Genomic DNA, 27207 nt, shown 5'->3' with positions numbered 1-27207 from the left:
CAATTTTCATTATTAATTTATATTTAACCATTAACACAAATGATTAAGTTAAAACATTTCAACTTTCCAGACGCAAATGTTAAAAAACGGGAAAGAAATAAAATATCTTACAAGACATAAACATGTAAAGAATAAATGTATATTTCAGCTTAATAAAAATATTTTCATAATGTTACTTTGTCATCATTTTTAAAACTAAGTTCCAAACATTATTGCTCAGTTGATATGTGTCCTTCTGATGCGGTACGAGCACTGGCACTTCTTTCTATCCATAGGAAGGTCGATTATCCATATAAATAGTTTTATATGGATAGTCGACCTTCCTATGGATAGAAACAAGTGCATGTGGGTACGAGATAACTACAATTCTCATGCAATCCCGAAAAGGGGGGTCATCACAGACAAACATGACATTAAATCGTTATCACTGAACTAGTAAAAATATATTGTATAGGGGCCAGCTGAAGGACGCCTCCGGGTGCGGGAATTTTTCGCTGCATTGAAGACCTGTTGGTGACCTTAATTCTGCTGTTGTATGTTTTTCTATGGTCGGGTTGTTGTCTCTTTGACAAATTCCCCATTTCCTTTCTCAATTTTATTATACGAACAAGAACAAACAGCTCTACGTTGCTTTGATATTTATCAATTTTCAGGAAACATTGCGAAAAATGATCTTCAATATTTCGAAAACATGTGAAATAAAATTGCTAACACGGTGGACCGTCGAGTGTCAACAAACGTAGTAGACTTGTTCACTGAAAAGACGAGGATAATGGTTTCATCTGACATTTGTTATGCAAACCCAGTTTTGATCATGATATTTAAAAAGACGTACTTTTTTCCAATCTATGTATTAATAAACTAGAAAATTCCAAATTGTAAATATCTCTTCATCTGGACCGACTTGGCATCTACTACGTTTGGACGGGTCCATTTCATTAGTAAGGTGATCGATAAATATTACGGAGTTTTGACAGAAAAGGAAAACGAACTTATTGTTATGTGTTTTCAACAAGGGTTTCGTTCCGCTAAATTATTTGCGCAAATAAAGTTTGTCTATTTTTAGATTACAGGTAATAATTTGACACTACGCATTAACCTATGTAGTGATTTTGATTTTACGATAAATGTATGAATGAACGATAATTTTATGAATGAACAAGAGCACCTGACCTCTTAAAGAAACACAAATTAAACATAAAAAACCGTATTCATTAGGAGATAATTCAGTTAAATTTTCAATACTAAATCAACAACTGAAATGAATCCATATTTTGTTGAAACATCGTACGAACGGCGGAAAACGGAATCGCATTTATAAAAATGTACTTTTTTTCACTCGGACTTCTATGTTATTTGATAGTCAAACGGTTGACCCTTTAAATACAAAAATACATCTACAAGAACATATTCTGAAACTTCTTAAATCCACTAACTTTCTTTTTAAAGTTTCAAGCTATGTATTGCATTAGAAAACATACATAGGTGTTAAAGAATGACTGACCAGGAGCCTGTTTAACAAAATACTATGGCTTGATCTGGGCGGAGTCTCTGATATGGGTCACAAAGATGGCCATACGCGACGGCATAAAAGCAATTGCTTTAAAAACTAAGTACATGTTTAGATACAGCATATCAAAGAACCCCAATAATTCAATTTTTGTTAAAATCAAACTAAGTTTAATTTTGGATCCTTTGGACCTTAAGGCAGCAACCATTTGATTTTCTGGGGGGGGGCTATGGTTTTTTTTGGAAAAAAAAGTTTGTTTCCAGTTTTTGGAGAAAAAATAATTTGTTTTTGATTCTGAGAAAAAAAATTTGTTTGTTTCACCCTCAGCTGCCACTATATGTAATGCTAAAATTGAAATAAATAAATTGTTTTCGACTTGTCGTGATAAAAATAGATTGTTTTTCGCCGCAGGCGAAAAAAAAAATTTGTCCAGAAAAAAAAACCATAGCCCCCCCCAGAAAATCAAATGGTTGCTGCCTAATGAGACCAATTTGAAACGGGACCAAAAATTAAGATTCTAAATACACGGTTAGATTTGGCATATCAAAGAACCCCAATAATTCTTTTTTTGATGAAATCAAACAAAGTTTAATTTTGGACCCTTTTGGCCCCTAATTCCTAAACTGTTGGGACCAAAACTCCTAAAATGAATCCCAACCTTCCTTTTTTGTTCATAAACCTTGTGTTAAAATTTCATAGATTTCTATTTACTTATATTAAAGTTTTTGTGCAAAAACCAAGAAAAATGCTTATTTTGGACCTTTTTTTGGCCCCTTATTCCTAAAATATTGGGAGCAAAACTCCCAAAATCAATCCCAACCTTCATTTTGTGGTCATAAACCTTATGTTAAAATTTCATAGATTTCTGTTTACTTATAATAAAGTTATTGTGTGTAAACCAAGAAAAATGCTTATTAGGGCTCTTTTTGGCCCCTAATTCCTAAACTGTTGGGACCAAAACACCCAAAATCAATCCCAACCTTCCTTTTATGGTCATAAACCTTGTGTTTAAATTTCATAGATTTCTATTTACTTTTACTAAAGTTAGAGTGCGAAAAACAAATGTCTATCGACGACGACGACAACGACACCAAGGTGATACCAACATACGACCAAAAAATTTTCAATTTTTGCGGTTGTATAAAAACAGACCAAAACACAAAACTTAACTAAATATATAACCACTGAACCATTAAAATGAGGTCAAGATAAGATGACATGTACATCTTACAATCCTTCCATACACCAAATACATGTATACAAGACCTATTTCTTATAGTAACTAAGATAAGAACTTGACCACCAAAACTTAACCTTGTTCACCGATCCATGAAATGAGTTCGAGGTCAAGTAAAAACTATCTGACAGGCATGAGAACCTTTCAAGGTATGCACATACCAAATATAGTTATCCTATTACTCATAATAAGAGAGAAATTTAAAAATCTTAACTTTTTTTTCTAGTAGTCACTGAACCATGCAAATGAGGTCAAGGACAATGGACAATGGACATGTGACAGACGGAAACTTCGTAACATAAGGCATATATATACAAAGTATGAAGCATCCAGTTCTTCTACCTTCTAAAATATTTTAAGAAGTTAGTGAAAGCCTCTGTTGCCGGATCACTATTCCTATGTCAAGCTTTCTGCAACTAAAGATGCAGGCTTGACAAAAACTATACGAGTTGTACAGACAATTTTTATACAACACAAGTGATAACTGGTTTTAATCTTGTTTAAGTATATAATGCACGATTAAAAGTTTTAACTGCTTTGAGTTTGAATTTATGGTTTTGGTGCTTTAGCATACTGCATGAATACATTGTTTTAGTGCTTTTTATTTACATATATTATATTATATGCAATTACGCTTAATTGTACTCTTTAAAATGCATGAAATGATTTGTTGACAAGCATCTATGAGCATATGTATCTTTTAAAATGTATATGTTTATCTGTATTGTGCATATGTTTTTAGTTTTTTTTAAAATTTGCATTAGGTAGTGTCTATGTCGGTTTTTAAAGCTCATCAGAGTTATGTTGTACTTTTTGGTGTATGTAACTACTCTAAATAAAGCTCCATTGCATGTCTCTTCTTTTCTGTTATCTCTTAACCTTCTCTCATTCACATTTATATCTACTCAACTACTCATTGTTTAAATATAAAAAGAAGATGTGGTATGATTGCCAATGAGACAACTGTCCACAAGAGACAAAAATGACACAGAAATTAACAACTATAGGTCACTGTAAGGCCTTCAACAATGAGCAAAACATACCACATAGTCAGCTTTAAAAGGCCCCGAAATGACAATGTAAAACAATTCAAACAAGAAAACTAATGGCCTTTATTAAATAAATAAAACATAAACGAAAAACAAATATGTAACACACAAACAAACGACAACCACTGAATTACAGGATCCTGACTTGGGACATGCACATACTTACATAATGTGGCTGGGTTAAACATGTTAGCTGGATCCAAACCCTCCCCTAAACTGGGACAGTGGTATAAGAGTACAACATAAGAAGGAAAAAGGCTTAACTCATCAGATGGACAAAAATACAAGTGGCCAGATAAGTACAAGTCTACTTAGTTTTTATATTTTATTATTGTTAAACCTATAATAACATATCAAAAACACATATTTCTGGCATTTCAAAACTTGTATAGTATAAATGTTTTCTTCCATATATTACTTTTATAAAATTATAAAGTATAAAATCTACATCTTGTTGGAATATTTTAAATGCCAGCATAAAATATTTAAATGCATTTACATTCAGCAACTCCATAACAACATTTATAATACATTCTGCACAACTGGCAAGTGTATATTAACAAATAAATCTCATTTACTTATTGCAAGATGTGTGAAAATGGCACATGTGATTCATTTCCTCCAAAAGAATTAATTTTGGAAATTTACATACCAACTTATCCCCACACTGAGAAATTTATTTAAAAAAAACTATAAATAGAAAAAAAAAATCATAAAATTTCCTCCACCCCTTACAAATGTTTTGGGCGATAAATGTAAAATAGGAAAAAAAGACAAGATTTAAAATCATTTAAATTTGGAGAACAAAATGAAAAATAGAAAATTAAAATGATATCCTTTAAAGTTCATCCTTTTCTTTTTTAGCCTTTTTTAATAAAAGTTTGAATGATGTTAAAATATTTAACCTTGAGCCTAACTGTTCTCTCTTCTTATCACTTATTTTTCCATCTCTAATTTTTTCAACTCTTTTTACTTCTTCCGCAATGAAGGATTCACCTTTTTCCAAAACTTTTTTCATTGTTTTTATGTAAATTTCAGCAGATTTTTTCTGAGATTCTTCTTTCAATTTTTCAGCAGCTTTCTCAACTTCTGTAACTACTGCTGTCTTTTTGTCATTGTCAGCTGCATTATAAAATTTGGTGACAAGTTCGTCAAATTCTTGTAAACAATCTGGAAGTCCTAACCAAAGACCTGAAAATGAAAAGTTAGAATTTGAGTTTAAGAAATCAATAATGGTTCAACTCACAACATTATTTTTCTTCCCCAAGATCAGTCAGATGTAAACTCCTTTTTCAAAATGAGTAGATGTGGTATGATTTCCAATCAGACAGTTATACACAAAAGTGACCAAAGTTTAAATGATGTGGATATGTTGAAAAATTTGTATATATTAATATGTAATATAAGTAGCAGGGACATAAAAAAAAACTTTCTCTCCTAAATACATGAAATACATTGAGAAAAAAAGGTTACTTTTTTTTATTGTTTCGAAAATGTTATAACAAAAAGTGACTGGAAGAAAGATAAAACTACCATTCATCTTCCTCAGGAAAAACAATTTTTTCCCACTTTCACATAAATACAACGCTCATCATCAGTGGTTCATCTTAAATGAGCAAATCACAAACTTATATATTGTTGAAATCACTGCATAAGAAATTTCTTTTTAAAAATTCTGTACATGACAAGAATAATGTTACAGCAAACTCTACCCCCTAAAACTTAAGCCTCTATATTATATATGTATACATGTTTTACCTGCTTCACTCATCAAAAATGATTTAATGTCATTAGCATTTTTTGTATCTCCTTTGTATAGGACGCCATCAAGGTCTCCATTCAGAAACAATCTGTAAACTGGGAATTGTTCCTTTATTACACCATATCTTTCGGCCAAGTCTAGATTTTCTTTCTCTCCATAGTCTGGAAAATTAAATTTGAACAATTAGCAAAGAATTTAACGATAAAATTAAAAAGTGAATAGCTAACATCTCTGTGGCACTACGTCGCACATACCAAATAAAAAGGTGTGCAGCTTTTTATTATACCTAAGATATCTCCTTTAAACATCTAAAGAAGGAAATGCTAAACTTTTACAGTTATAGATTTCAACGTTAAAAAACTCATTTTTTTCTGGACTTGCTGCAAATAACTGAATATGACAATGAGACTGTGCATACTACATGTACTAATTCTAAAGCACTGACAATTTACATTGTGCTAAAACTTGATCTTTTACACACTTTAATAGAAACCATGATATACTATAAGTTTAGAAAAATTGATGAAAATCTTTCGACTAGTACAATGTATTAAAACTCTGACTGGATACTTCAAATTTCAACTCCAAAATAAAAAAATTTGCATTTTTAAAACTCTTATTTATTGTGTGATGTCCAAGATTCCCATAAACACATTTGAAATAAATTTTATTCCAGTTGGGGATCCAAAAATTTTCATAAGTGGGGTAGTCACATCTCAGTGATTCCCTAAATAATCAACCAAATTTTTCGACAAAAGGACCAAGCCCGGGGCACCTGTTCCCTCTAAATCCATCTGTGGATTCTGCTCTACTGTATACATATAGGTCTGCTGTAAACATGGTAAATAAAATCTTACCTGATACCTGTATTTCAGCACATAAGGCATCGTCCTGAGACATAGTGGCCTCCACGACTTCTTTAAAGGTATCTTGTTTATCTCCATATGGATACGTCTCATCAAACTTAACAAGGACTGCTTTGTGGTGCTTCACAATCTGAAGAATAAAAATATATACGATACTGTATTCTAGGGTAACTTAAAACTCTTAGGGGCGGATCCAGCCATTTTAAAAAGGGGGGTTCCTAACCCAGTATAAAAGGGTATTCCAACTATACATCCTCATTCAAATGCATTGATCATCCCAAAAAAAGGGGAGGTTCCAACCCCCTGAATCCCCTCTGGATCCGCCACTGACTCCATATTTTATACTTATTTGACTATGAACTTTATTCCTGCTACAGATCTAGAATGCATAAGTCATGCTAGTGTTGGCACCTATTTCCATACAAAAATAATTCATCTGTAGCCTCAATTGTCATTTCAAATACATCACTTAGTATAACCAGGCTGCCTTTAAAATTTACAAGCTAATGAATTATCATACCTTGATTTAATCATTTTCAGATTAACAAATTTAATTTCAGTAAGCTTACAATCATGACAATTGTTGTAGGCAGATGGATATTATGTATATGTCTACTAAGGGTAACATTATTACAAAAAAATACTAAGATAGATAAAACAATTTTTATTTTTAACTCTTTTAAAATATTTATCATGTTAATTCATTTTTTTTATTATAAAGATTTTTATTTTTGTGGTAAATGCAAATTTAAAAGCCATCAAAGTTCAATCTAATGTAAATTTCCAGATACATACTAAACTCATTAAAGTAGTACCAATGACCTTTGATCTTCATTGAAGAAAAATTACAAATAACCTCAAATGAACTGTCTTGACAACTTGTATATTGACAACCTGACTACAAATACAATGTCCTATGAATAGTAATGTATCATACTGTATTGTAAGACCCTCAATTACAATAAGTACAAAGAATTGTAATTTGACAACATTTTACCATAAAATCCTACTTACCTTTGAACAATATTTTCAATGTTGTACAATTTAATTCCAATATATGTAACATGCTTTACGCCTGTTATTGATTATGACATATGGTAATTTATCAATAAAGAAAACATTTACATAATTTTGTAAAAGTTGTAATTCTTATATGATTGTAGCTTCATTTCTTCAATTTATAAATTTATATTTCAAGTACCTGTGTATTCAGAACGTGAATATATCATCGACATATCAATTTTTACAGGCAGGGGTACTATCTCAATTATAATTCAAAAGACCAAATTCAAATTGTTGATACAATTTTAAAACAATTAAAAGTGATCATCTATAATTCCTGATTTTTTTTCAACAAATCAGTCCATATTTATAATTCATAAATACAATTTTGTGTACATAATAAAATAGTTTTTCACTATATCTAAGAACTGAATAGTTTATTGCCAGTGATGTTAAAGTATAGACCAAAGCACACTCTGAATGGTTTTACAACCCTACAAGAAAATTCCTATTAAATAAAACATTGCTAATACCAGGAAATTACATGTGTGTCAGGTAAACATGTTAAATCAAGCATTTAATTTGTTAAATATTGTATTTTATAGCAATAATATACTACATGTGTACTTGTGGAAAAACATGAATATACAATAGCTGAATAGTATTGTACACAATTTTATCATTTTGACTGGTAAACACCAACCATGTGGGGTTTTAAAAAATGTGCAAAAATTAAGTATTGCAGAATTGCATATATATTCTTGGTGTCAACAAACTATATCCTGTTTGTAAAGAGTTAAATGTTAGTCATATGTGTAATGTATGTCATGTATGTATATAGAATTAAGATAAATTTTAAAGAAATAATTGTTTTTTTTGGATTATACAGTACACACATGTGTAACTTAGGCCAAATAAAAATATATGAGTGGTTCAAGTAACCCTACCGTCCCTACTTTTTCGGCTTAAAAATAGCCTACCCTAAAGATTTTATTGTCATTTTTCATTAAGCACTGTTAAAGTCAGAATTAATGTTGCTCCCATAGACTCAATGTAAAAAAAAAACATAAAATAAAAAAAAAAAAATCCCTACCTACCTACCCTAACTTTTTTTCAGATGTAACTGGAACCACACAAACTTTTTTATTTGGCCTTACTTTATAAATTGCTTTGCATACCCTGAACAGTTGGAGCAAAAATGGACACAATATTCACGCTTGAATACAGATCTGAATTTGGATTGTAACTAAATATTTGAAACATAATAGGTTTCTGACACAGAATAACTATAGTCAAATAACTTAGAATTGGTCATATGATTTGAATTTATATTCAATTTTTGGCTTTTGAGCAATACACTATACTGTTGTGAATTGACCCTGCCCTAAAAAAAATCCCTCCCCTTTTTTTTGCCAAAAACATAATTGGAGAATCTTCTTTTTTTAATTTCTGAAATCTTTATACCTTCATCAGAATTTAATAGTAGCTTCCTAAAATTAAATTGACAGCTTATCACCTCAAGACAAAACATTTCTTAATAACAAAACCATTTAAAGGGGGGTAACTCTTAATATCCAACCCCCTATTTTTAAGAATAAAATCACATTACTCAGAAAATTTACATCTAAAATTTATAAAAATTGAAAGGGAGCTTACTTCAATAGATTTAAACAATTCAACAAAGTTTCTTGCAAATTGATGAAAGTGTTTTTGAGTAATTGTCCAAAAACTTGGAAAATCCCCCTTTTTTCATGAAAAAAACACCAAAACTTGAAAAAACTTAAAATCTAAAACTGATTAAAAATGAAAAGGAGCTAATGTCAATATATCAATAGATATAAACAATTCAGCAAAGTTTCATACCAATTGGTTCAAGTGTTTTTGATCTAATGGTCTGACATGTTGACAACAGAGAGTCAACGGCAAGCCATAATACATTCTGTAAATGGGCATATATAAAATCCCTTGCAATAACCATGATAACTGTTTAAAGGATCAGTAAGTGGCCTGTTAAATTGCAACTGTCAAATCTCTTTTCCCTATAATCCAATATACCCTCATTTTCCATTGGCATGTCAAATCTCCCCCGTCTTTCATCCCAGACACCCTTATTTACAGGACCTACCAATTGTATTCATTGTTAATCTGTAATCATATGAACAATCATGAAATATTTGCGACTGCACATGCTTTAAACAACCAATCAATTGATCACACTCAGACGCACCGAAACACAATTAGACAGAAAATTCACATATATTAAAGAGACTTATCTGTAGAAAGAATAGGGCTTACAGAAAATTTTGATAAAATTGAAGAGTTTTTGTTATTCATATTTTTATTAAATTACTTATATAGACAGTCATCTGTGACCAGAAGCCGGTGTTGGGTAAATGCTGAATAATGATTTATACATAAATATCTATGATCAATTTTACCTTTTCAAACACCCCAGAGTTCAGCTGGATCGATCCTTTAACTGTTTCTGTGTTGCCAATTGCATTTAAAGCAAATAACAGCAAAAAACCAAGATAGACTTCTGCTTTTGGTTCCATGCTTACAATAAGATGATGTGGGCCAATGAGAACGTTCGCTTTATAATAAATCGTTTGCCACAAAACTTATTTTGATTGGTTCTATTTTTCTGATTTCTCTAGAGTCATCATAAGGACGGTTGATTTTCGGAAGTCTGTGTTTTTTTCATTGAAATTTGTAAACAATGTTCTGTTTCAGCATGTCAGTTTAGCAACAACAACAAAATTACGAAGAATAATGTAATGAAGAATATTTGTGTACTTCTTAATAATTGTTAAGTTAAATTTGTCAAAAATAGATTGAAAGAAAAAATCCATGAATAATATTTTATCTTCATGATCTTAGTGAGTTCAGGCAGGGACTTTATTAGTATAGAAAGTCCCTGGTTCAGTACTGGAGTCACTCAGTCACTGTCAGTGTACTGACTACTGACAAAATCAGTGCCCCTACTCAGTACTCTGCGACTACTTATACTAAGTTAAAATATTCTCAGCCCTACTATACAGTACTGGTTGCCGTCCTAATGATTATGACTGATGGCAGAAGTGCTGGAGGTCTCAGGTTATTTATTCTTTACTTGTCGCAAGTTTGGGTGTTGGAATTTTTTTGGAAAAGTATGGTCAGATCATATGTATTCGTACGTCATATGAATTTGTACTACTGTGAGTATGCATGCTTTTTCAACAGAAATTGGGACATCATGTTAATAGTACGAAAAACCATCATGCCCATGAGACAACGATACATATACAGTATAGTGATTTACCTAGCTAGTACTAATGGTTATGACGTCTTGAAAGGCTACTTTAATTTTTTTCTGTGACACATTCACAAAAAAATAATTAAAATAGCCTTTCAAGAAGTCATAATTATTCGGATTATTACCAAGCCAGGACTAGTGAGTTTCAAACTATATGGATAGTAATGTGGCCTTGGTTGGTTAAAGTGGCCCCTGACTTTGACCTGCAGATCATTACAGACTTTTCAGTGTCATAACACTCCCACTGTTCTGTGGCTCGAGGATTGTCCATACCTGTAAATAAGTTCATGTAAATATGTTGTATAAAGTTAGTGACACATCTCCAATGATCCTTAAATGGGTAATACACAGAGCACTAGGGGTACAAAAAGTACTTCGAAAAAAAATGAGAAGATCTATGTCATGTATGTACAATGTACATACACACTGGTTAACTAATTAAAAAAAAACACACTTTATATCAGCTTCAAGCTGAAGTAATATACATAAATACTAAATCATACCTGTAGCCAGGGGGGGTTCATATATGACAAAAATCTTCATTTTACGATAATAACTACATATGCACAAATGGCACAGCAGACAGAAAACAATGATACCTAATGAGAAAACTAAGCATTAACAGACTATTTGTTAGATAACTTTGTTAAAAATATGTATCATTTTGATAAAAAGAAACAACTGGGACTAATTCATTGAGTACCATGAACCAATATAATTTCATAGACATGATAGACATGATAAACCAAAAAATTTTCAATTTAAATTTTATTGCTATATGATTCTTTATCTTCTCTTCCCCTTTTTTTATAAGAACCAGTGTTTTTTCCTACATATTTAGTGCAATTGTATCGATACAGGTTGCACTATGATAAACCATTCATTCATTTAGCTGGGTAGGAAGGGTAACTGGAAGCACGCATATATTTTTATTTGGCCTAAGAGGGAAAAAAAATACTTCTGGAACTATAAATGAATATAGAAAACATGAACTGAAAATACTGTTATCATGGTTATAGTTTAATTGTATTCTCAGTTATGAATTCAACAATATAAACACAAAGAATAGGGTGGAATAGAATATTTTATTCACCAAATAAGGGCCTATAGCATACAAACAATATAATACATTTTGTAATAAACAATAATGTATATAACATAAAGGAAATGGAGCATTGCCACGACGCAACAAATAACATTGAAAAAAAATCAATTAATTTTTTTACACCAAATGTGATGCTATCCAAAATTTCTGGGGAGAACACTGTTATGTATTCAAGTTTATAAATGTCTCTCTTATTTTTCAGATGATGAGTTGATACCAACTGTCACCAACATGATGTCTTCCGGAAATGATTCTAACATCACCCTGTGGGTTAAATCAGAATTATTTAGTTATGGGGCTCTTCCAATAGCTCCTCATCCAAGACTAACATTTAATGTAAGTCCTTATAAAACATGTTTGAAAATATATATACAACATGTAACACCATGGCTGTTTTGGTTTTCAAACATACATGTACACACCTCACACTCACAGCTAGAGGGAGTCTTTTGAAGATTTCTTTTTGCAATTACAGCTCTTAATGAGTAAAAACAAAGCCAAATTATCACCATTTAATAGGGCAGAGAAGCTCAATGTATTGATCACCGCAAGTTACAAGTTTTTATAATTTATGTGTTTGAGTGTTTTCTAATAAATCTGAAAAGTATCAGATTAATTAATGAAAATCTGTTTATAATCATTCATTTTAACACCATGAACCGCAAAATTTCTTAGCCAGAGAAAGCAAGAGCTGAAAATCAACAATAAAAAAAAAATCTTTTATAGGTTTCTAAGCATCAAGCCTGTATAACAATAATTTGAGGTTTCTTATTTTCTATTATAGTCATTATATATTATGTATTTTGCTATAGCTTTATGTTTGCTTCTGTAATAAAATATTCATTCATATTTTTCTCCATGAGTCTTGTAAGTGTAATTAATCTTGATAAATAAAGATTAACTTCAAATGAATTCTAATGAAACTTCAAACAAATGTAGTACATGAACACATTCTAGTGGACATCTTGAAAGGGAGATATTCGAACTAATAAAAAGTTTTTAATATAAATTGCAGATATCATTATATCCTTGTCATGAAATCAATGAAAATTAGCATAATGAATGTAACCACACAGTACTACACTAGTACACCATGAAACTGCTTGTTGACATGGGAGATAACTGCCTTTTTTCAATTTCTTGCTTACTTATTTTTTTTTTTTTTTTTAAATGATGAACAAACACAACTGTTTCATCCAGGTGGTACAAAAAGGATTTTCTTGTATGAATTTATTTCTGATAACAAAATGTGTAATAGAAATGTGCAATTTGAAAGTATGAAGAGTAAGAAAAAAAATGGTTTAGAAGGCTATTTGCAAGATCATATTTTATTAAATAAAATTATGATATAATTCATTATCATTTATTTGTTATAGGTACTACACTTTATCTTGTACATAATAATTCAAGAATAGTTTTCTTATTACTGTTCCGATGATTTTGTAGAATTTTGTTATCATAAATTTCTATCTTTCTTTGTAGAATATAAAGAAAATTGTTATATATGCTAAAAATAAAGGAGAGTCTTGTTTTCCAAAAATAAGGTATGAATTTTTATTTGTATACATTCTTTATATTTTATCTTATATTCATGGGTACATGTCCACATAAGAAAGGAGAACATTATTGAAAGGTAACAACATGAACAAGGACTTTTATATATTTTAGTGTCTCATACTATCATACACTTTTATATTTTCGTGTGAATTATACTCAATAAACATGACATTTTCTGAACAAGAGACTAATTCTGATTTATTATTGATGTAATGTATAATATAATTGTACTGTTTAAAATTGTTTGTTTGTTTGGTTAACATCCAATGAAATATTGTTTAACATTTGTCATTTTGGGGCCTTTTGTAGCTGACTATGCAGTATGGGCTTTGCTTATTGTTGAAGGCTGTACTGTGACCTATAGTTGTCAATTTCTGTGTCATTTGGTCTCTTGTGGAGAGTTGTCTCATTGCAATCATACCACATCTTCTTATTTTTATACATGTATTGACCTTTTTTACATCAAGACATTAAAATTCTATTTTTAGCATATTTATTTACTTTTTTGTTACAGTTATTCAGTATGGAGACACATAGCTTGTAACAAACTTCTGTTGACAGAAGATTTAGCATGGATGTAAGTAGTAGCAGTATGAAGGTTAAGTTAAACAAAAAAATTATACTTACCAATCCGCAATGTAGGTGAATTTCAAACATTACTGAAAAAAACTTGCCCCCCTAAACATCTTCAAGTTATCCTTATCCTGAGTTATATTTTGTGTGTCCAAGAAATCTGGAGATAACTTTTGGTTAGAATGATAGCAAATTGCAAGATAAGCTCCCCTTAAATGTAAATTTCTAGTGCATTTTAATTAAATTATATGTTGATATCCCAGAACAAGTAAAGGAAATTTTAGGAATTTCTGCTTTTCCCTTTAAGGGACTAAACTGTCAGGTCTCAATGAAGAGCAAAATGGAGTTTGATTATTACACGCCTGGTAAACCATCTAATCTCAACCAAATGTTGAGACGGAAAAAAGTGTTCTGGCACTTCCTGTTGAGCTATTCTGGTTCAAAATATTCAAAATAAACACAGGGTAGGTCGACTTTTCGTTAATTTACTGAAAATCAATGTGTTTTTTGTAAAATCGGAGAATGTCATGCCAGAGATATTTGATTTACAGTTTGTCTCGTGTATAACACAAATGAATGGGATTTAAAATGACATCGTAATGACTTTTCTCCAGCAGGTAAATGTGGCCAGCGCAGTCAGCTATTGACAAAATGACAGTGATATCATTGATAAACTAGCATATATATTAGTAAATTAGTATTTTTCTAAAACATTATAAACATAAAATTATAGTTTGTTCTTTTTCTTTACTAATATAATTTCATTATGCTAAATATGTTATAAAGTATGTCATGTTGAGATTTTCTGGTATCGGTTGAGATATTCTGGAAAAATGTTGAGATCTTCTGGTGAATGAAATTTTCAACTATAAAAAGGAAGATGTGGTATGACTGCCAATGGGATAACTGTCCACAAGAAACCAACATAACACAGATATTAACAACCATAGGTCACCGTACAGCCTTCAACAATGAGCAAAGCCCATACCGCATAGTCAGCTATAAAAGGCCCCGATATGACAATGCAAAACAATTTAAACGATAAAACTAAAGGCCTTATTTATAAAAAAAATAATAACGAAAAACAAATATGATTCAATATGTAACACATAAACAAACGACAACCACTGAATTACAGGCTCCTGACTTGGGACAGGCACATACATAAATAATGTGGAGGGGTTAAACATGTTTGCGGGATCCCCCCCCCCCCCCCCTTACCTGGGACAGTGGTATATATAACAGTACAACATAAGAACATAAGAACGAACTATAATTGAAATCAGTTGAAAAAGGTTTAACTCATCAGATATACCAAAAAAAAAAAACAATTGGACGTGGCCGGGTTCTTGAACATCCCGACAACAAAAAGACAATAGGAACAGATCTGAGGGTACTCGCAGTTATCTGACAGCTAGTTCAAAGCCACTAACAACTAATAAAAAAATCATGCATCTAAGACTAAACTATCAATCCGTACACATCCAACATCCAATGAATTTAGTGTAAAGACGTCATAAACAGTCAGAGAAGAACATGACTTTGTGTAGCTTAGTATCAATTACATATACAACTGTCAAAATTCATAAACTTGCCGTATATTGTTTGACATTTCAAAAGTCATTTTAATCTTGTCTGTAGTTATCACAGCAGCTTCTAAAGAGGCCTTTGGTTGTAATAGAGTCTAAATAGTAAATAGCTGTGTTTTAAGTACTAGTATTAAAGTTCTAACGCTGGAGATTAAGTCTAGCATTTAAGATGCAGTTTTGCACAAAATCTTTAGCGTCAATAATGTTGTAATTGACATCTCCAGGGCTAGAATTTTTTTTTTTTTTTATGTGTAACATATTTGTTTTTCGTTCATTTTTTTTATATATATATATATATTAATAAGGCTGTTAGTTTTCTCGTTACAATTGTTTTACACTGTCATTTCGGGGCCTTTTATAGCTGTCTATGCAGTATGGGCTTTGCTTATTATTGAAGGCCGTACGGCGACCTCTAGTTGTTACTTTATGTGTCATTTTGGTCTCTTGTGGAGAGTTGTATTATAGGAAATCGTACCACAGAAAGAACATTGATAATAAAACGGATACATACAAATTGAAAACAAATCGCGTAAGAAAAATCAATTATTGGTATGTTAGCTTTCTTTGGTATCATTAATATTTTTGGCTCAACTTCTTAATCATGATCAGGCAAAATTATTGGCTTTTTATTCTGATATTATTATTTTTTCTTATTCCTCTTCCACCCTATTTTTCGGCATATTTTTTTATTTGGTCATTACATCGCGGTCTCCTAACGGTAGTCCAAATAATTATGACGTCTTGAAATGCTATTATAATTTTTTTCTTTGACGCCTTACTTCGACGAAGTAAGGCGTCAAAGAAAAAAATTATAATAGCCTTTCAAGACGTCATAATTATTTGGACTATCCTAACGGATGCAAAAATTTTGTAAATGTAAAAATTTTGTTTATCCTTTCTGCGTTCATTCGAGCTATCTGGTAAGGTATGACCACAGTTTTTAGCAGATATCGCATGCTTAGCATAGACACACACAATTTTTTTTAGAATTTAAGTTGACCAGGCCAGAGTTCAAACTAACCATCTCCCACAATTTACCTACGTCGAATCTAGTTTTAAAATATTTCAAAAGAAAACTGAATTAATATTCAGAAATGGATAATCATTAAATTCATTCATTTCATCAAAAGTTATTCTCATTTAAAAAATTGCAAAGGAGACGCCATACAATGGAGATTACCTCTAACTGTCATAATCTGAAGGAGAACTGTTCTAGCGGACAAATGTGGAACTATCTCCTGACACTTTTAAGACAATTCAAGCTAGAACAGTTCTAACCAAGAACTGATTTGGTCATTGGTAAGTTCTATACGTAGAATCGATTTACACAGTTTAACCTGGAACTGATCCTGACAGTTCCACGGCTAAAAAAATCTTAATCTCGATCATTCAGCCGCTTTATTTTTCAAAGTAGATATATTTAAATATGCGTCTGGGTAATCAAGAATAAAAAAATATACGCAGAACTGCGACCTGCTTACGCCACGAACGCATCACGATTGTTTTGAACATGTTTAAATTAATAAAAGTTGGCTACTCTCAACACGAATACCAAGACCTCATCAAGACCGTAACATGACCATACTGCACTACGATCGCCAATAGCATTATATTTTTAGAGATCGTAGTGCGATCACGGCCTAGTGTGACAGGGCTCGGGTTATAATATAAATGTTGCTGAATATTACCAATTATTAAGGATTTGCCTTGAATGCAGTTGTGAACAAACATCTAACTTAAAGTTTTAATTATTTCAATACAACACCTGTGATTACACTAAGTTGGACGTCACTTATAATACTTACAAAGCAATTTTAAAATCGAATCATATTTTTTTTGTGATAAGTATTATAATGACAAAAATGACATCTTTTACTCATATTTAAGTTATCACCACATTTTACCCGAAATAATGTGTACGATAAAATAAACCTAGAAAAGGGGTCCAGTTCGATTGTTTAGTTTTTAACTATTTTATTTCTTTATAAATGAACGCATTTTCGGCATTAAATAAATTTTGATGTCTGTTAGGAATCGAATTCATCCAAATCATATTAATAAATAACCATTGTAAAATAATCTTATTTATATTTGTAAGGCATGCATTTTTCTATCGGCAAATGCTTAAAATTGTATCTGAGTGTATTTAGATTTTATGTTACCACAGACAGAAAACATGAATCAGGTTAACCGTAAAAAAAGGTAAACTCGAATAGTACAGCCCAACCAGAAAGTCTCAACATTGTGACAGAAAGACTCAACCAATACCTTTATATCTCAACCATTTATATATTTTTTATTTTTCTGCTCAGTGTAGGCTTGACAAAAAAATATTTGGGCAATTTACAGACGTGGTTATCGTAAAGCCTAAAAAAACACAAATAATTGACATATTTTCTTGCTAGTCATTATAATATCATAGCAGTTCTATCGGATTTAAAGAATGTAAACATTATTATCCGTAGGAGAAAAGTGATTGTGACTTCAATTTAAAATATTTTAAACCAAGAAGAGACATATAAGTTACAATTATGATTTATCTATGGCATGACATTCTCCGATTTTACGAAAAAGTGATTGATTTTCAGTAAATCGACGAAAATTCGACCTACCCTGTGTTTATTTTCAATATTTTGAACCAGAAAAGCTCAACAGGAAGTGCCAGAATACTTTTTTCCGTCTCAACCATTTGGTTGAGATTAGATGGTTTACCAGGCGTGTATTAAGGATGTACTTGGGTGATGTTTTGAAAAAAGTGTCAAATGATCTGACTCCTTGGTGTGGTTTAGTCACGTTTCTCCAACATTTGATGATTAGACTAAAACAACATTAGGGATTAGGGGGTCCTCATAAGGACTGGCATCGTGATAATTACCTGTAATTCACCTATATCAGGTCTTAACTAAAATATTGTAAAAAGGGATATTGTTAAAAAAAATTATATCAAAACATTAACAAACCAAAAATTTTTGGTCGAGTATAGATCAGTATATCCCGAAACTGTTACATAATTATTTTCATCCGTATTTGATATACTAAATTAAAAAGTTTATTGAACAAAAAAATATCTTATATAGACAATGGAAATATTAATCAAACTGAAAATTTCATAAAAAAATATCAAGAAATAATCTCGAAATTATTTTTTTAAAAGATTTTTTTTAATTTAAAAGTAACATGAAAAATCGAAATGTTCACTGGCTGTATCTCATTTTGTAATTATTTTGTAACCGGCCGTACGGTAACAGATACTGGATGTGTAGTGATTGATAATTTAGTCTTAAATTATTTGTTGCCTATTTATGTTTTGTACAGTTCTTTTATTGTTCTATTGCACCAATGTCTCAAGATAAGGGGGAGTGTTGGAGCCAGTAATTCAGTGGTTGTCGTTACTGTGTAATATATTCGTTTTTCGTTCATTATATTTTACATAAATTAGGCCGTTAGTTTTCTCGTTTGAGTTGTTAAACATTTGTCTTAAGCTTCTCGTGTCCTTTTATAGCTGACTATGTGGTATGACTTTGCTCAGCGTTGTTAGGCCGTACGGTGACCTATATTTGTTTTAATATCTGTGTCATTTGGTCTCTTGTGAATAGTTTTCTCATTGGCAATCATACCACATCTTCATTTTTTATGTATAATTGTTAACTTCAATGTCATTTGGTCTCTTGTAGAGAGTTGTCTTATTGTCTATCATACCATGCACATCTTTATTGATATAAAAGAAAAAATACATCATTGCGTTAGATAATATCGACTTTTACATTTTTGGAGACTATTAAAAAACATGTATATCTTTAAAACAATATTTACCCCTTCAACAATATTTACCCCTTCAACAATATTTTGATTAAGAACAGGTGAATTACAGGTGGATATCAAGATCCAGTCCTTAAGAGGACCCCATAATCCCTAATGTTATTTTTGTCTAATTACCAAATGTTGGAGAATCGTGACCACACCCTTGGTGTGTTTCCATAAGTTACAAGGTTAACATAAGACTTTTAAATAGCTCATAAAAGGTCATTTGACAAAATTTAAGCAGATTCTTGATTTTCTTTCTTTTGATTTGAGACCCAAATAATACCAATGCAAATATAAGATAAAAGTCTGAGTCAGCCTTTTCCCTCCATATTTTATAAAACAAATATCTCGAAAAGGAGCTCCATGACCTTTCAATATTTTTAGCTTATTTTGATCCTGAACTAATACTCTTCCAGCTTAAAGTATCAGTTTTGAATTCTTGATTTTTTAAATTTTACCTTAGATCACCTAAGTACATCCTAAGTTTTAAGTCATGTGACTGAATGATAATTATAACTCTACAAAATATATTTGTAAAGTCATTCCAAAAACAAAAATAATGTTATTCAAAACATGTCAGTTCTGTGTAAATATCATTTCCTTTTCAAGCTTGACAGAAAACTCTTGTTGCTTTAAATGGGATCAGTAGAAACCAGGTTTGACTCTATGATTACTATATCATTCAAATGTCTTTGTTTCTTTGTTACTTTCATGATATTTTGTATTTGAATCATCTGTATAATTTACATGTGTTTCAGTAAACTCCCACCAGCAAATGATAAAAAGAAATTATATATTGCAATTGGTAAATTCTTGTGTATCTTGCAGTTTGTTTACATACATTTGTCCAAATAGCAAAGTGAATGAGGCTTCACGAATGTTAATTTTTTTGTGTTATTTGAGCAAAATTCAAATAATCCATTTATAAAATATGATATAAATAAATAAACACATGGAAGTTGTTTATTTTAAGGTATTTCCACACTTGCCATTTGTTTAGTGAAGACTTGTCCCCTGTTGAGAGGATGGAATGGGACCAAGAAATGTCAAATTGCTCAACAAAACAAGAAAGAGGTACAGATTCAGTCAAATTTATCAAAATGTATATTTTCATTATGAGCAGGTATTTTCATATAGTTTGTATGGATGTATAGACGAAAGTTATGAAATATCTATTTTTCTGTACCCAAACATTTCTTGAAAAACCATTATGAGTTTCATTGGAGGCAGACAGTTTGAAAAGTCAATTATATATTTTGAGGTTTGAAAGTTAGAATGGTTTTCAAATATGCATTCTCTTTGTATATTTCATTTAACTTACATGCAGTTACAGATCAAAGGGACACTTTAAATAAGTGAAAAAGTAATAATGGCCAAAAATGAATTTCTTCTTTAATAAATGCAAATTTTGAGATCTCTACTTAAAACACAAAATTTTGAGATGTCTTCATAAATTATAAATTGTGAAAATTGTTTGATAGATAATTCTTATATCGATAGATAATTCTTATATCATTTGCAAATCTTTAAATACTTGAATTTGATTGGTCAATTCAAATTTTTCTCTTGGTTTACACTTCGATAAACCATGTTTCCGCAACTACTTTCGTAATCTATTCATGCACGATTCTTGCAGGAATACTTGGATTTTCAGCAAATTGCGATTATAAAACAATTGCATAACAGTTGTTTCTATTATAATGCATATATAACCAAAAAAAAAACAAAAAATATTAAACAAATGCACTAAAGCTTCGAAAATGTATAAAAATAAAATTTAAATAAAATTCTGCCGAATTTACGTCTTGGCATAACACGACGTCATACGGGTGAAAATTTTCAAGGGAAAGATTATTTCGTTACGTGTACGCTTCAAATTTGGATAATATATAATTAAAATGAAGTTTTTGAGGTAGGTGCTATATTTCATTTTAGATTCTGATGCATTTATCGGACATTTATGGTTTTTAGAAAGTTAAGATGGCGGCGTACTCCTTAGTTACAACATGCCATTGTGCTTTTGATGGCAAACATAGCAGCCATCAAACATATAATGTAAATTAATTATCGTGTATGTTTGGCTTAAGAATTATAAGGATTAAACACATTTTTTCTAGAGGTTATTGATGTGTAAACCGGGTCTCTTACTCACAAACTTAACATAAAAGTCCTTCGGACTTTTATTCAGTTTGTGAGTTAATCACCCTGGTTTACACATCAATAACCTCTAGAAAAAATGTGTTTAATCCTATAATAATAAATGAATTTTGTCTAACATTTAGATGTAATTTTATGTTTATTTCAGATCATCTGAAATCCAGAGTAAAAGTAAACACATTGAAATTTGTTTTGTATTTATATGTACAACAGATACATAAAGTGTCCTTGAAAGCTTCGCTTGTGGCTGGAGATGAGTATCCTTTGAAAAACAATTTATTGTCTGGTTTTTATTGTGTGTTTGCTGAAAATTTGAAGTGGCAAAATGATAAACTTGAATAGTATTAACAAACTCCCTACTGATCCTTAATATCAAGTTGAAAAAGAATAAAATCTAGATGTGACATAAACAGTAAATATATCAATCAAAGAAACAGAAACCAAAGAAACAGTTACACCAAAGAAAATAATCCAATTTAATATGGAATACATTTTTTGTACACTTATTCAGATCATAACTATACAATTAGTAGAAATAATGAGAGAGGAAGAAGTTATATCACATCATGATCTTTTGAAGTTTTCATCATTGTCTATCTAATTTATAGGCTGTGTGCACTCATTTCATCTCTGTTTTAACAATCAAAAGTTGATTGGTGAAGTAAATTCTGATATGCTCTTGAAAAATGATAGTCCTAACATGGAAAAATGTTTCATCTAAATCTAACTTGTTTAGAACTATGTATCTTCCACCTAATTGGTTATTGTAGTAATTCATGGATAAGCCGTAGCAAGAAATACAATAAATGAAAATATATAATTTAAACATTAATTTTTATCATAGTTATAAATTAAATCTCTTGTCTTGTGGATAGTTGTCTGATTGTCATTCATTCAACATCTTCATGATTATATATAGAAAATAAACAAAGGCATTTGAAATAAATGACATGTTGAAATATTATTTTACCTTGTACATTTTTACTCTTTACAAAACAGTCATATTTTATGACAAGATATTCACATTTGAATTCTCAAGTTTCCTGTAATAACAATTTCAAGTTTCCTGACAACTTTAGTTTTTGATTTTAAATACTAAAGAAAGGAAGTGTGGGGAAAACATATCTGTGACAGCAACTTAGCGATACACAAAAGTACTATGAATAACTGTTTTGTCTATATGAAATGAAATTACAGCAGATCTCTTTACAACCTTAACACTGAATTAGATGGCCTACAACAAGAAGTAGTTCTCCAGATCTGGATGGTACAGGGAGATCAACGCCTAGAGGAAATAAAGTGAGTCTTTGTCATGTTATTTTTCAAAGTGAATAAAGCTGTTACAATGTATTATATTTACATTTTTTTTATTCTGTAAAAGTTAACTTTCATTTATTCAGGTATCATACTATTTTAGTATTCTGCAGAAATATTTTTGGGAAATTTACTTTGGCACCAAACCATTTGTATTTTAAATAAAGGCAGCAGTAGTATACCTTTGGTTAAATAGTCATAAATCGATCGAGAAAAATAATAAGGGATAAAAACTAAAACCGAGGAACACACATCTTCAACCCTATGTGTGACTATGGTACAAAAAATATATTTCAGTGTGGACTGTACATAAAAGTTTTCCCCAAAAGAAAGTTATCTTTAATTTGATATTGCAAGGGCAGTAACTGCAGAAGAAAATATAAAATGAATATATTTAGTGGAGGTATTCATGGATAAGTCATGTTGGATGCAAACATAGGCTGGTATAAACACATGTTCTGTTTCAGCATCAGATATATAGAGTTAAAAAAAAAAAAAAAAAATAAAGATCACCATTTGAAGAGCAAATAAAACATTTAAGGAATGACTGTAATATTTTTTCTGTCTTTGAAGAAATAACATAAAAATTTGGTGCACACCGAATAACGCATGTAGCGGGTTATTTAACAGTGTGCACCACATTTTTTATGTTATTTCAATAGACAGAAAAAATATTACAGTCATTTCTTATAATTTAATTCTAAATTCCATTTTAAACCGTAGAAAACCATGAAAAAACGTTGATGACGTCACGGTCACATGACTTAATTATGTCTGGGCTGATAACAAAATAACGTCAGACAATCAGAAGACGTGTTACATCCAAAATTAAATTAAATTGTAATAGATCATAATCAGGGCAATTTATCTTGTTATTTAGCATGCAATGAATATAAAAGAACAAATGATATAGAAATAGAACATAACCTCATGATAATGGTGTAATTATTTATTTTGGTCAAAAATATAGGGGGGGACTACTAAGGGGATTATCAATCAAATGCAAAGAACAAGAGAAGATAGTTTAGTCAGAATGAAAACAATATGAACAGTACACAAACTGTACTGTCCATTCGAGATATTTTAAGATTGACCAACCATCAGAAAGATGTAAAATGTTCCTGTAGGTTGCAACCATAATAAAATTATACATATATTATTTTTCTATCTAATTTACAGTGAATGTATGTTGATTTCAATTTTGATAACACCTGGTTATTTTTTTTTTAATGAATTGTATCTGTGAATAAATTATTTTAGAGAAATCAATCACTGAGAAAAGAACTTTTTTATGTTTTATTTATTTTTTGTATTTTCAGACTTTAGATGACCACAGTCATTTGGTATATATACAGAGCAATATGCATGAAATACTTGAACTTCTTGTAGATCCAGGTTAGTTTAGTATGAAAAAAGTATCCTGTTGAATACCTATATAAAGAGGGGCTGTGATTGGTCATCTGTCTAAATTTATTGACCAACATCTGCCTTACACTTCAAACTAGCACCACTATGGTATATGCATGGATTTTGCTGTAAAATCACATGAATGTATAAAACTTCCTAATATTACTGCATAAATTCAACATATATATATTTTTGTTTGAAAAGTCATTATTATGTTATTGCCAGGATCATAATGCTCTATTTATTTATATTTTTAAAACTAAATATTTTAAATCTTTCATAAATGATCAATGGGTCTAAGTAGCTTGTATACAGTAATCTCTAGCCTGGCATCTTTAGTTGAAGGTGCATTTGTCTCCAACCTGAAGACAATTATTCATTGCTGATTGATTTTATTTCATTTTATCATATACTTAGCATTGATATGATAGCTTTTGCATATGTGTAATGAGCAGAAGTACACAAGCCATAATTTCCAACCCGGGCTGATAACCCATATCAGGGGCATCTTGGGCACAAAACCCATAATAGTGCCTCTTGTGCAAATTACTTCTGGTATTTCCGGTATCGGTTGTTTACTTTTCCATTGTGACATCAAATATTTTTTATGATGACGTCAAAATTTACGGGAACTTTTATGGGGGTTTTGTACTTGATATAAACAAATGCCATTGACAATTATGAATCCTTCTATAGTACAACAAATATGGAATAATAATAATAATAAAACTCTTCCAAATTTTCAATGTTTCAAAATGCGTCTATGGGAAATAGTAACATAAATAAATATGGAGGTAGTAATGTTATTGTTGGGCAGTTATGGTGTATTTGTTAGATTCATAATTTAACTGTTTTATAAAGTTTTGACTGTTTTAGTAATTTTATTTGTTAATTTGCCATACATAAAACAATTGTCTGAAGTATATGATAAAGAGATTAATACTTGGCCTTTTCAATATCGGCCCGGGTATCATCCCTCGACCTATATCAGCACCTCGACTACGTCTTGGGGTGATACCCGGGCCGATATGGAAAAGGCCATGCATTAATCTCTATATAAAGTAACGTGATATGATATAAATTCAATTTTTTTCAGAGTCTTATAACAGAAACAATCCATCAGAGTCCCTGGTTTCTATACAGGCATTGTCAGCAATAAGTTTTCTCATAGCTGGTTCCATAGATAAATGCAAGTAAGTGGTTCATTTTCTTGAAAAAGCTTTTAATCATTTGATCCCAATCAACTGCAAAAGCATACTTTATTACATGATAGGACAGTGTTTTTAAAATAATTCATTAATAATAAGATAAGAGTAATGACTCAAAACATTGAACTGTACAGCACCACACAGTAATCACCAACATCTAACTCTCCAGAAAGATATGTACAAAGAAAGAAATAACACATGGTCTACATAGCCTGATTTGGTAGAGGCACACATACGAAGTGAGAGTTAAAACATTTGTATGTATGCACAAACACCACCACCTTTTGCCTATCAAAACTATATACAGTCGAACCTTATTGTGTCGAACTCGGTTGTAACGAAAAAAATGATGAGTAGAAGTAATTTCTCGGTCCCGGTAAAATTCCTGTTTGATCAATGCATAATTACCTCTGATGAGTCAAACTCGGATGATTCGAATACTTGGTTAAGTCAATAAATTTAATAGTCCTGCCTAAGTAAAATTAATGTAAATTGACCCTGATGTCTCGAACTTTGAAAGTAAGAATTTTTCGAAAGATGCAGACCTAATGATAAAAATTTAAGTCGGATGTATTTTTTATGTCAACTAATCATTTTCAAAAGAGATTAAAGCTGAGTAAACATACTTGTTTGTATATTAGTTAAAATGACATGTTTATGGTGACCACTAATTAACACCTTTGCTGATTGTTCAAGTGGAATGTTAGTGTGTTCAACATTTTTCACCTGAAAATTTATGAGGACACACTCGACCTCGGATGAGTCGAATACTTTGGTCCAGTCCCTTCGACTTCGACACAACGAGGTTCAACTGTATTGTAAAAATACACCCAATAATGAACCTCCACAATGGTCCCACAAACAGAATGACAATTTGTAGAAGGAAATAAAAAAAACAGGCATAAATTTAAAAAGTAGGGTAAAAATATGCTTGCTACTACAATAAGTTTATTTCGTAGTGCATTTCTTTTAGACCATAAATTCAAATTAAAAAAATCTTTTCTCAAAAAGATTTTTACAGTGTATTGTACTACCAGTGAGACAAATAATATCAAAATTATAGAAACTTCTACCAGCTCTAACTCAAAATATTGACACTTCTGTGTTAAGGGGGTGTAAAATTCAGTTTGACAGCTTCAGACGTGATAAAATTTGACCTTTTTCAACTGGACCAAATCACTACTTAACATAAAGATGCAGCACCCAAATTTTTTTAACATGTAACTACATCCCCCTACTTAATATTTCATTCATTTAATATCAAGAAATAAATTGGGAAAGTGTATTAAATAAAACATGCAAGTTATACACTGTTTACACTAGGGACTATATTCGTAGACAACGAAACCAAAGGACGATAACTGAGTCCTTGGACCAGTTGGATGATGCAGTTAGTTAAATACTGCCCTTTTGGAAATTGAAAGATTATGAAATGTTTTCAGATTTGTTAGGACAGGCTGTGTTTGTTTTTAAATTTGCATGAGGGAATGTTTGCAAATTGCCTCATCCCTTCCCACTAACCTTTTATAAAGGCCATCAAATATTTTGATTGAGGTGGATGGAAGTGTAAAATATGATACCTGTAAAATTTTCTAATGTGTTTAGTTTTATAATGTGTTTTTTTTTTTCTATAGATCCCTTTTACCTATTCAAGATATAGCAGTATTACAAACAGTGCAGCATAGAACAGGTTACTCAAAGGTAAATTAAAGGGGTAACATAAAGGGGAAAACACAAGCAAAATTACAATACATAATATTTATCATATGTTA

General features: G+C 30.8%; 2 protein-coding genes across 3 annotated transcripts in view; one reads left to right on the top strand and one right to left on the bottom strand.

Moving 5' to 3' along the window:
• Positions 1-4107: 4107 nt before the first annotated feature.
• Positions 4108-10032, bottom strand: LOC139527683 (endoplasmic reticulum resident protein 29-like). Its single transcript, XM_071323278.1, has 4 exons — positions 9865-10032; positions 6416-6554; positions 5555-5719; positions 4108-4987 (listed from the first exon to the last, which is right to left on the bottom strand). Exons 1-4 carry the CDS (start codon positions 9979-9981, stop codon positions 4635-4637), a joined length of 774 nt encoding a protein of 257 aa, XP_071179379.1. The 5' UTR covers positions 9982-10032; the 3' UTR covers positions 4108-4634.
• Positions 10033-10091: 59 nt separating this feature from the next.
• Positions 10092-27207, top strand: part of LOC139527682 (TBCC domain-containing protein 1-like) — a 29943-nt gene continuing 12827 nt past the window's right edge. The window contains exons 1-10 of one of the 2 annotated variants that reach the window (XM_071323277.1): positions 10092-10200; positions 12029-12162; positions 13309-13370; positions 13898-13960; positions 20323-20423; positions 21655-21763; positions 22736-22805; positions 24140-24215; positions 25324-25420; positions 27070-27136. In XM_071323277.1, coding sequence (XP_071179378.1) covers positions 12058-12162; positions 13309-13370; positions 13898-13960; positions 20323-20423; positions 21655-21763; positions 22736-22805; positions 24140-24215; positions 25324-25420; positions 27070-27136 — 750 coding nt within the window. In that variant the 5' untranslated portion in view covers positions 10092-10200; positions 12029-12057. Of the gene's footprint in view, positions 10201-10482; positions 10523-12028; positions 12163-13308; positions 13371-13897; positions 13961-20322; positions 20424-21654; positions 21764-22735; positions 22806-24139; positions 24216-25323; positions 25421-27069; positions 27137-27207 lie in introns of those variants that run through there. The other variant, XM_071323276.1, reaches the window with a different exon arrangement.

Source organism: Mytilus edulis, chromosome 6, assembly GCF_963676685.1.
Source record: "Mytilus edulis chromosome 6, xbMytEdul2.2, whole genome shotgun sequence".
Taxonomy (NCBI): domain Eukaryota; kingdom Metazoa; phylum Mollusca; class Bivalvia; order Mytilida; family Mytilidae; genus Mytilus; species Mytilus edulis.
The sequence above is the reverse complement of the archived record's forward strand: the minus strand, read 5'-3'. Positions and strand labels throughout refer to the sequence as shown.